Raw genomic sequence first — 12,529 nt, 5'->3', positions numbered from 1 at the left:
ATATACAGGGGTAGCATCCTGTGCTGTCATTGTTTACAGGGGGAGCGGCCTGTGCTGTCATAGTATACAGGGGGAGCAGCCTGTGGTGTCTTGTTACTGTTATTATATAGGGTGAGCAGCATGTATTGGCTTTCTATACAGAAGGAGTGGCCTGTGCTGTCATTGTATACAGGGGTAGCATCCTGTGCTGTCATAGTATACAGTGGGAGCGGCCTGTGTTGCTAAAATATACAGCGGTAGAAGCCTGTGTTGTCATAGTATACAGGAGGAGCGGCCTGTGTTTTCATAATATACAGGGGTAGCATCATGTGCTGTCATAGTAAACAGGGGGAGTGGCCTGTGTTTACATAATATACAGGGGTAGCATCATGTGCTGTCATAGTAAACAGGGGGAGTGGCCTGTGTTTACATAATATACAGGGGTAGCATCATCTGCTGTCATAGTATACAGGTGGAGCGGTCTGTGTTGTCATAATATACAGGGCTAGCATCCTGTGCCGTCATTGTATACAGGGGTAGTGGCCAGTGTTGTCATAATATACAGGGGTAGCATCCTGTACTGTCATAGTATACAGAAGGAGCGACCTTTGTTGTCATACTATACAGGCGGAGGGGCCTGTGGTGTCTTGTTACTATTATTATATAGGGTGAGCAGCATATTTTGGCTTTCTATACAGAAGGAGCGGCCTGTATTGTCATAATATACAGGGGTAGCATCCTGTGCCGTCATTGTATATAGGGGTAGCGGCCTGTGCTATCATAGTATACAGGGGGAGCGGTCTGTGCTGTCATAGTATACAAGGGGAGCGGCCTGTGTTGCTGTAATATACAGCGGTAGCATCCTGTGCTGTTATAGTATACAGCGGTAGCATCCTGTGCTGTCATAGTATACAGGAGGAGCGGCCTATGTTGTCATAGTATACAGGGGAAGCAGCCTGTGTTGTCTTAGTATACAGGTAGAGCGGCCTGTGCTGTCATAATATACAGGTGTAGCATCCTGTGCTGTCATAGTATACAGGAGGAGCGGCCTGTGCTGTCATAGTATACAGGGGTAGTATCCTGTGCTGTCATAGTATACAGGGGGAGCGGCCTGTGTTGCTGTAATATACAGGGGTAGCATCCTGTGCTGTCATAGTATACAGCGAGAGCAGCCTGTGCTGTCATAGTATACAGGGGGAGCGGCAGGTGTTTTCATAATATACAGGGGTAGCATCCTGTGCTGTCATAGTATACAGGGGGAGCGGCCTGTATTGTCATAGTATACAGGAGGAGCGGCCTGTATTAACATAATATACAGGGGTAGCATCCTGTGCTGTCATAGTATACAGGGGGAGCGGCCTGTATTGTCATAATATAGAGGGGTATCATCCTGTGCCGTCATTGTATACAGGGGGAGCGGCCTGTATTGTCATAATATAGAGGGGTATCATCCTGTGCCGTCATTGTATACAGGGGGAGCGGCCTGTGCTGTCATAGTATACAGGGGGAGGGGCCTGTGGTGTCTTGTTACTATTATTATGTAGGGTGAGCAGCATGTATTGGCTTTCTATACAGAAGAAGTGGTCTGTGCTGTCATAGTATACAGGGGGAGGGGCCTGTGGTGTCTTGTTACTATTATTATGTAGGGTGAGCAGCATGTATTGGCTTTCTATACAGAAGGAGTGGTCTGTGCTGTCATAGTATACAGGGGTAGCATCCTGTGCTGTCATAGTATACAGGAGGAGCGGCCTGTGTTGCTATAATATACAGGAGTAGCAGCCTGAGTTGTCATAGTATACAGGGGGAGTGGCCTGTGTTAACATAATATACAGTGATAGCATCATGTGCTGTCATAGTATACAGGGGAAGTGGCCTGTGTTTACATAATATACAAGGGTAGCATCATCTGCTGTCATAGTATACAGGTGGAGCGGCCTGTGTTGTCATACAGGGCTAGCATCATGTGCCGTCATTGTATACAGGGGTAGTGTCATAATATACGGTGGTAGCGTCCTGTACTATCATAGTGTACAGGAGGAGCGACCTATGTTGTCATAATATACAGGCGGAGTGGCCTTTGGTGTCTTGTTACTATTATTATATAGGGTGAGCAGCATGTTTTGACTTTCTATACAGAAGGAGCGACCTGTATTGTCATAATATACAGGGGTAGCATCCTGTGCCGTCATTGTATACAGGGGGAGCGGCCTGTGCTGTCATAGTATACAGGGGGAGCAGCCTGTGGTGTCTTGATACTGTTATTATATAGGGTGAGCAGCATGTATTGGCTTTCTATACAGAAGGAGTGGACTGTGCTGTCATAGTATACAGGGGTAGCATCCTGTGCTGTCATAGTATACAGGGGGAGCGGCCAGTGTTGCTGTAATATACAGGGGTAACATCCTGTGCTTTCATAGTATACAGGGGGAGCGGCCTGTGTTTTCATAATATACAGGGGTAGCATCCTGTGCTGTCATAGTATACAGGGGGAGCGGCCTGTGTTTTCATAATATACAGGGGTAGCATCCTGTGCCGTCATAGTATACAGGGGGAGCGGCCTGTATTATCATAATATACAGGGGTATCATCCTGTGCCGTCATTGTATACAGGGGGAGCGGCCTGTGCTGTCATAGTATACAGGGGGAGGGGCCTGTGATGTCTTGTTACTATTATTATATATGGTGAGCAGCATGTATTGGCTTTCTATACAGAAGGAGTGGTCTGTGCTGTCATAGTATACAGGGGTAGCATCCTGTGCTGTCATAGTATACAGGGGGAGCGGCCTGTGTTGCTATAATATACAGGGGCAGCAGCCTGTGTTGTCATAGTATACAGGGGGAAGGTCCTGTGTTAACATAATATACAGTGGTAGCATCATGTGCTGTCATAGTATACAGGGGGAGCGGTCTGTGTTGTCATAATATACAGGGGGAAGGTCCTGTGTTAACATAATATACAGTGGTAGCATCATGTGCTGTCATAGTATACAGGGGGAGCGTCCTGTGCTGTCATAATATACAGGGGGAGCGGCCTGTGCTGTCATAGTATACAGGGGGAGCGGCCTGTGCTGTCATAGTATACAGGGGAGCGGCCTGTGCTGTCATAGTATACAGGGGTAGCATCCTGTGCTGTCATAGTATACAGTGGGAGCGGCCTGTGTTGTCATAATATACAGGGCTAGCATCCTGTGCCGTCATAGTATACAGGGGTAGTGGCATAATATACAGGGGTAGTGTCCTCTACTGTCATAGTATACAGGAGGAGCGACCTGTGTTGTCATAATATACAGGCGGAGGGGCCTGTGATGTCTTGTTCCAATTATTATATAGGGTGAGCGGCATGTATTGTCTTTCTATACAGAAGGAGTGGCCTCTGTTGTCATAATATACAGGGGTCTTGGTACAACAGGTGTTTCCAATAAAATGCGCAATTAGCTTGGAGTGCAGCTAAGTCAAGTGTAAAAAAGAGGTGTATCCCACACTTCAAATAATATAATAGGAGGAAAAAAGCTTTCACATATGACAGTAGCGCTCACCAAGTGACATGCAAAAGTGAATGAACAACTAGTATAGAATACATTCACCCTTAATAAAAGTATTCCTCATTGATGTAATGAATGGAGGACGAGGATTCACTGTAGGGGATCCTTGTGTCAAGCATGAACACTCAAGATGGAATGGATCGACTCCCAAACATCTGAAAAATAAGTGCCTCTTTCCCCAATATATAGGTATAAACAAGAGGCACCATTAAACACAGACCATAGTGCAGTATTTTTGTTAAAAGCACGCACAGGTTTTAATGCACAGATTAAACTTACAAGAAGTTAAAAGAACAAAAGCATTTCATAAAAGACTTCATGGGATAACACAGATGTTATATCACCCAGCGATTCCTTGCAGCCACGGCAGATGGCAATGGAAAGTGTGCACAATCTCTCCAGGTGTCCAACAGCATGCAGAAAGGCAAAGGATGAATGTGTCCAAATGTCCCAGGGTCAGTCACAGATAAAAACAAGAAGCCACGCTTAACGCGTATCGGACCAAACGTCCTTCATCAGAAGCGTGGATTAGTGGCTACAAGCTGGTGTTTTTATTCCATCCTGGTTGAAGGTCTCAGCTGTTACCAATTGTCATCTGTTCATTGCGCTCCGTCCAGCGCACATGCGCGATGACAGCCGGAAACCGGAAGTCGTCGGTGCGTGTCACCTGCGTTCCATATACCCGGAAGTCCACAACACGGCTTTCTTTCACTTACAGACGTGGATATCCTTGCTGATAATGTGCGTTTCACTGACCAGGAAACGCACATAAAACCATCATCCATTTATTCCCTTATATAGGGATCTCACATTGGATGTAACATAAAGTCCCGGATTGGTATATCATCATATAAAAAATAAACAAGAAAAAGCAACAATTACAAGGAGATAGGTGTACATATCAAGAAATGGGATACAAGACAGAAATTAAATACTGGATTAAAAGAGCCAATTATTAGGTTAAAAAACATTTCAACTCAAATTCTCCGTTCAGACCACCTGGATTAAGAGTGCCTAAACGGTGTATTAACCTCATCTCTGTTTGAGAGAGTCTTTTATCCAAGTCCCTTGTTCTCCATTTTTGTTGTATCACCTGTACACCCCAAAAATTCCTGAGTGCACCTGTATTGGAATTGTGCACCCTTTTAAAATGCGAGGAGACATTATGCGTTTCAAGACCCTTACGAATATTATATACATGCTCGGCCCACCTCACCTTACCACTTCTTCCTGTTTTACCAACATAAGCAAGGCCGCAGGTGCATTCGAGCACGTATATAATATTTTTCGTATGACATGTGATGAAATCCCGAATGGGATATTTATGGCCATTAACAATATATTCCGTGAATTTCCTCACTGGAACCTTAACAGTCTTGCACATAAGGCAGTCACCACAGCGGTGAAAGCCTTTAGTCCTCACACTCTGTCTCAACTCTAGGTCAAGGCTACTCCTCACAAGTTGATTCTTTAGTGATTGAGCCTTTCTATAAATAAATGTGGGTCTATCTGGCAACAATTCACCAATCACCATGTCTTGTTTCAGAATATTCCAGTTGTTGATGAAAATTTTCTCTATACTTTTAAAGGAACTACTATACTGGCTGACGAATGCCCATTTGAATCTGTCATCAGAATTGGTGGATTTCTCTTTTATAGTCAAAAGTTGCGATCTATCCACCCCATCTACCCTTGCTCTGGCAGACTCGAGGACATTTGGTGCGTATCCTTTTTGCACTAATCGACCTGTAAGTTCATCCAATTGCTGGTTGCATATTCCTGTATCTGAACAGTTCCTCTTGACCCGTGTAAACTGACTGAATGGAATCCCATCCAGCCAGTGTGCATGGTGTTGACTTGTTCTGTCAATGAAACTGTTAGAATCTGTTTTTTTCCTATAAGTTTTTGAATGAACCTCACCATCTTGGATATAAATGCTCAGGTCAAGGAAGGACACCTCCCTCTGACTCTGTGTGAAAGTGAATTTGATATTTACATCATTCAGATTGAGTCTCTGACAGAATGTTTTAAGTGACTCTTCATCTCCGCGCCACACAAAAAACACGTCATCGATATAACGCCGCCAGGACATCAGGCCCGCCACCAGCACACCATCCCTCCAGATCTGGGTGTCCTCCCAGTATGCCATAAATAAATTGGCATAACTGGGGGCGAACCTGGTGCCCATGGCGGTGCCAATCCGCTGTAAATAAAAAGTACCGTCAAAGAAAAAATAGTTGTTTAGTAGGATGAATCTAATACTCTCCATAATGAACATCCTGATGGATTCATTATAGCTGCTTTTACTTAGAAAATACGAGACTGCCATGAGGCCTTTTTCCAAATCTATAATTGTGTATAAAGTACATACATCGGCTGTACATAGGAAATCTCCTATTTCCCATTTGTAGTTTGTCAGGCTCCTCAAAATATCCCCAGTATCTTTTACGAAAGATCTTGTAGTTACCACTATAGGCTGTAAATAGTGGTCGACCATAGCTGAAAGATTACTGGTAAGGCTGTTGCACCCAGATACTATGGGTCTACCGGGGGGGTGGAGGGGGTCCTTGTGAACCTTTGGGAGAACATACATGGTGGGTATGGTGGGGTTCTTGACATTCAGAAACTCATGTTCACCTTTTGTAATTACCTTGTTGTCCAAGGCTTGCGTGCTAAGATCCAGCAGTGCCTTCGCAATGCGCACCGTTGGATCCGCTTTGAGTTTCTGATAAGTACCTCCTTCATTAAGCTGTTTGTACACCTCCTCCATATATGATTCCCTTTTCATAAGGACCACCCCTCCACCCTTATCTGCCGGCTTGATAATTAAATCCTTGTCATCTTTCAAGGATTGAATGGCCTCGAATTCCTTTTTGGTCAGGTTAGGTTTGTTCTTTTTACCACCTTTTTGTATCTCTTTCTCGATCTCTCTACAAACAACTTTATTGAAAACCTCTAAACAATTTCCTCTCGATTGGATAGGGTAAAACGTGGAGGGAGCTTTAAATCGAGATATTTCCCCACTATACTCCACACCTACATCCGTATTCTCCTTATTTTGAAAAAACTTTTTAATAGTTAATTTACGAATAAATTTTTGAACGTCTAAAAAGACGTCAAAGGAGTTGGGCTTACTTGTTGGTGCAAAGTTTAGGCCTTTTTGCAGTACTTTCACTTCATGCGTAGTCAATGACCTATCAGATAAATTGAATATCTTTCCTTCCAGCATAGTCACAATAGAGGAATCCATGGTATTCGTCACTGCTGTATCAATAACCATGTCCATTTCCTCTATGCGACCATTTATGCAAACCCAAAAATACTATTCCCATAAATGGTCGCATAGAGGAAATGGACATGGTTATTGATACAGCAGTGACGAATACCATGGATTCCTCTATTGTGACTATGCTGGAAGGAAAGATATTCAATTTATCTGATAGGTCATTGACTACGCATGAAGTGAAAGTACTGCAAAAAGGCCTAAACTTTGCACCAACAAGTAAGCCCAACTCCTTTGACGTCTTTTTAGACGTTCAAAAATGTATTCGTAAATTAACTATTAAAAAGTTTTTTCAAAATAAGGAGAATACGGATGTAGGTGTGGAGTATAGTGGGGAAATATCTCGATTTAAAGCTCCCTCCACGTTTTACCCTATCCAATCGAGAGGAAATTGTTTAGAGGTTTTCAATAAAGTTGTTTGTAGAGAGATCGAGAAAGAGATACAAAAAGGTGGTAAAAAGAACAAACCTAACCTGACCAAAAAGGAATTCGAGGCCATTCAATCCTTGAAAGATGACAAGGATTTAATTATCAAGCCGGCAGATAAGGGTGGAGGGGTGGTCCTTATGAAAAGGGAATCATATATGGAGGAGGTGTACAAACAGCTTAATGAAGGAGGTACTTATCAGAAACTCAAAGCGGATCCAACGGTGCGCATTGCGAAGGCACTGCTGGATCTTAGCACGCAAGCCTTGGACAACAAGGTAATTACAAAAGGTGAACATGAGTTTCTGAATGTCAAGAACCCCACCATACCCACCATGTATGTTCTCCCAAAGGTTCACAAGGACCCCCTCCACCCCCCCGGTAGACCCATAGTATCTGGGTGCAACAGCCTTACCAGTAATCTTTCAGCTATGGTCAACCACTATTTACAGCCTATAGTGGTAACTACAAGATCTTTCGTAAAAGATACTGGGGATATTTTGAGGAGCCTGACAAACTACAAATGGGAAATAGGAGATTTCCTATGTACAGCCGATGTATGTACTTTATACACAATTATAGATTTGGAAAAAGGCCTCATGGCAGTCTCGTATTTTCTAAGTAAAAGCAGCTATAATGAATCCATCAGGATGTTCATTATGGAGAGTATTAGATTCATCCAACTAAACAACTATTTTTTCTTTGACGGTACTTTTTATTTACAGCGGATTGGCACCGCCATGGGCACCAGGTTCGCCCCCAGTTATGCCAATTTATTTATGGCATACTGGGAGGACACCCAGATCTGGAGGGATGGTGTGCTGGTGGCGGGCCTGGTGTCCTGGCGGCGTTATATCGATGACGTGTTTTTTGTGTGGCGCGGAGATGAAGAGTCACTTAAAACATTCTGTCAGAGACTCAATCTGAATGATGTAAATATCAAATTCACTTTCACACAGAGTCAGAGGGAGGTGTCCTTCCTTGACCTGAGCATTTATATCCAAGATGGTGAGGTTCATTCAAAAACTTATAGGAAAAAAACAGATTCTAACAGTTTCATTGACAGAACAAGTCAACACCATGCACACTGGCTGGATGGGATTCCATTCAGTCAGTTTACACGGGTCAAGAGGAACTGTTCAGATACAGGAATATGCAACCAGCAATTGGATGAACTTACAGGTCGATTAGTGCAAAAAGGATACGCACCAAATGTCCTTGAGTCTGCCAGAGCAAGGGTAGATGGGGTGGATAGATCGCAACTTTTGACTATAAAAGAGAAATCCACCAATTCTGATGATAGATTCAAATGGGCATTCGTCAGCCAGTATAGTAGTTCCTTTAAAAGTATAGAGAAAATTTTCATCAACAACTGGAATATTCTGAAACAAGACATGGTGATTGGTGAATTGTTGCCAGATAGACCCACATTTATTTATAGAAAGGCTCAATCACTAAAGAATCAACTTGTGAGGAGTAGCCTTGACCTAGAGTTGAGACAGAGTGTGAGGACTAAAGGCTTTCACCGCTGTGGTGACTGCCTTATGTGCAAGACTGTTAAGGTTCCAGTGAGGAAATTCACGGAATATATTGTTAATGGCCATAAATATCCCATTCGGGATTTCATCACATGTCATACGAAAAATATTATATACGTGCTCGAATGCACCTGCGGCCTTGCTTATGTTGGTAAAACAGGAAGAAGTGGTAAGGTGAGGTGGGCCGAGCATGTATATAATATTCGTAAGGGTCTTGAAACGCATAATGTCTCCTCGCATTTTAAAAGGGTGCACAATTCCAATACAGGTGCACTCAGGAATTTTTGGGGTGTACAGGTGATACAACAAAAATGGAGAACAAGGGACTTGGATAAAAGACTCTCTCAAACAGAGATGAGGTTAATACACCGTTTAGGCACTCTTAATCCAGGTGGTCTGAACGGAGAATTTGAGTTGAAATGTTTTTTAACCTAATAATTGGCTCTTTTAATCCAGTATTTAATTTCTGTCTTGTATCCCATTTCTTGATATGTACACCTATCTCCTTGTAATTGTTGCTTTTTCTTGTTTATTTTTTATATGATGATATACCAATCCGGGACTTTATGTTACATCCAATGTGAGATCCCTATATAAGGGAATAAATGGATGATGGTTTTATGTGCGTTTCCTGGTCAGTGAAACGCACATTATCAGCAAGGATATCCACGTCTCTAAGTGAAAGAAAGCCGTGTTGTGGACTTCCGGGTATATGGAACGCAGGTGACACGCACCGACGACTTCCGGTTTCCGGTTGTCATCGCGCATGTGCGCTGGACGGAGCGCAATGAACAGATGACAATTGGTAACAGCTGAGACCTTCAACCAGGATAGAATAAAAACACCAGCTTGTAGCCACTAATCCACGCTTCTGATGAAGGACGTTTGGTCCGATACGCGTTAAGCGTGGCTTCTTGTTTTTATCTGTGACTGACCCTGGGACATTTGGACACATTCATCCTTTGCCTTTCTGCATGCTGTTGGACACCTGGAGAGATTGTGCACACTTTCCATTGCCATCTGCCGTGGCTGCAAGGAATCGCTGGGTGATATAACAACTGTGTTATCCCATGAAGTCTTTTATGAAATGCTTTTGTTCTTTTAACTTCTTGTAAGTTTAATCTGTGCATTAAAACCTGTGCGTGCTTTTAACAAAAATACTGCACTATGGTCTGTGTTTAATGGTGCCTCTTGTTTATACCTATATATTGGGGAAAGAGGCACTTATTTTTCAGATGTTTGGGAGTCGATCCATTCCATCTTGAGTGTTCATGCTTGACACAAGGATCCCCTACAGTGAATCCTCGTCCTCCATTCATTACATCAATGAGGAATACTTTTATTAAGGGTGAATGTATTCTATACTAGTTGTTCATTCACTTTTGCATGTCACTTGGTGAGCGCTACTGTCATATGTGAAAGCTTTTTCCTCCTATAATATACAGGGGTAGCATCATGTACTGTCATAGTATACAAGGGGAGCGACCTGTGGTCATAATATACAGGAGGAGGGTCCTGTGGTGTCTTGTTTCTATTATTATATAGGGTGAGCGGCATGTATTGTCTTTCTATACAGAAGGAGTGGCCTGTGTTGTCATAATATACAGGGGTAGCTTCCTGTACTGTCATAGTATACACGGGGAGCGACCTGTGTTGTCATAATATACAGGGGTAGCATCCTGTGCTGTCATAGTATACAAGGGGAGCGGCCCGTGTTGCTTTAATATACAGGGGTAGCATCCTGTGCTGTCATAGTATACAGGGGAGCGGCCTGTGTTGTCATAATATACAGAGGGAGCGGCCTGTGTTTTCATAATATACAGGATTAGCATCCTGTACTGTCATAGTATACAGGGGGAGCGGCCTGTGTTGTCATAATATACAGGGGTAGCTTCCTGTGCTGTCATAGTATACTGGTGGAGTGGACTGTATTGTCATAATATACATGAGTAGCTTCCTGTGTTGTCATAGTTTACAGGGGCAGCGGTCTGTATTGTATTTATTTTAATATTTATTTATTTATTAGCAGTTTCTTATATAGCGCAGCATATTCAGTTGCGCTTTACAATTAAAACAACAGTAATAGAACAAAACTGGGTAAAAACAGACAGACATAGAGGTAGGAAGGCCCTGCTTGCATGCTTACAATCTATGGGGGAATAGTCATTGATACAGAAGGATAGATGCTACCTGTTGCATAATGGTCCACCAGATTGCCAGTTTCTTAATGAGTTGTATGATATGATCACCAAGCAATGAGATGAGGTACAGACTGAGAACAGCAGAGGACCCAAGACTGAGCCTTGCGGTACTCCAACTGATAGATGTAGAGAAGAAGAGGTAGAATCTGAGAAGTGAACACTGAAAGAGCGATTAGATAGGTAGGATGAGAACCAGGAGAGGGATGTGTCCTGAAGACCTAGAGATTGTAGTGTTTGTATGAGAATAGAGTGGTCAACAGTGTCATAAGCAGCTGAGAGATCTAGAAGAATGAGTAGTGTGTAGTGGGCTTTAGATCTAGCAGTGACCAGATCATTCACTACTTTGGTCAGTGCCATCTCTGTGGAGTGTTGGGCATGAAAGCCTGACTGAAGTGGGTCCAATAAGTTGTGGGAGTTAAGAATGTGTGTAAGGCGAGTGTAGGCAAGTCTCTCAAGTAGCTTGGAGGGATATGGTAGCTGAGAAATGGACGGTAGTTAGAGAGTGTGTTTGGGTCAGAGTTGTGTCTTGTTTAGAATGGGAGTAATCACTGCATGCTTAAACAGAGAAGGAAAGATACCAGTAGAGAGAGAGAGAGAGAGAGAGAGAGATTACAGTTTTTAGATAAGGTTGGGATAAGCACAGGAGACAAAGTTTTACTGACTTGTGAGGATATAGGATCAAGAGGAGAGGTAGTGGAGTAGGAGGATGAAAAGAGTGTTGATACTTCATCTTCACTTGTGGGATCAAATGAAGAGAATGTGCCAGAGGGTTCAGGTAGGGAATTGAGCAGGTCACTGGCTGAGGAAGAGCATACCATTTCATCTCAGATTTTATCAATCTTATCCTTGAAGTAGGAGGCAAGTTCTTGTGCACTGATAGTAGCTAGTGGGGGAGGTGAGGGAGGGTAAAGAAGTGATTTATATGTATTATAAAAGTGGCTTGGGGTTGGAGGCATGAGAAGAGATTGGAAATATGTTTGTTTGGCAGTGTCCAGGGCCTGATTATAGGAGTGGTAGGTGCTCTTATATGTGAGGAAGTCACTTGGATTTTGAGATTTACACCACTGACATTCTACTTTACATGACAGTTTTTGTAGGTGTCTTGTTGATTTAGAGTGCCACGGTTGGCATCTAAGCCTACGTGGAGTGTGATGGGTAGCTGGAGCCACTTCATCAAGGGCATTCTCTAGGGTCTTGTGCAGGTGGGATACAGCAGTGTCAGATGTGGTAAATGTAGAGATTGGTGAGAGCAGTTGTTGCAGAGAAGTGGAAAGTTGTTGAAAATGTATATTGTTAGTATTTCTGCGGGTTAGAGGAGGCTTGCTAGGTTTTAGTGTCATAGAATTTAGAGTAATAGAAGAGATTGTGAAGGTGATCAGGTTGTGATCAGAGAGAGGGAAAGGAGTGTTAATTCAGAAACTGAGCAGAGCCTGGTGAACACAAGATCAAGGCAGTGGCCCTCCTGATGAGTAGAGGAGTCACACCATTGGGTGAGGCCAAGAGAGGAGGTTAGAGAGAGGAGTTTGGAGGCATGAACAGATTGTGGACTGTCAAGAGCTA

The 12,529-nt window shown here is 43.2% G+C and overlaps 1 protein-coding gene across 1 annotated transcript in view; it reads left to right on the top strand.

Moving 5' to 3' along the window:
• Nucleotides 1-12,529, top strand: part of LOC134984212 (uncharacterized) — a 211,827-nt gene that overhangs the window by 167,241 nt on the left and 32,057 nt on the right. Inside the window, 1 exon segment of the mRNA XM_063949844.1 lies at nt 6,868-8,942. Within this exon segment, the coding sequence (XP_063805914.1) occupies nt 6,868-8,942 (2,075 nt within the window).

Source organism: Pseudophryne corroboree (genome assembly GCF_028390025.1).
Source record: "Pseudophryne corroboree isolate aPseCor3 chromosome 3 unlocalized genomic scaffold, aPseCor3.hap2 SUPER_3_unloc_40, whole genome shotgun sequence".
Lineage (NCBI taxonomy): Eukaryota > Metazoa > Chordata > Amphibia > Anura > Myobatrachidae > Pseudophryne > Pseudophryne corroboree.
This window is presented reverse-complemented; position numbering and strand designations above follow the sequence as displayed.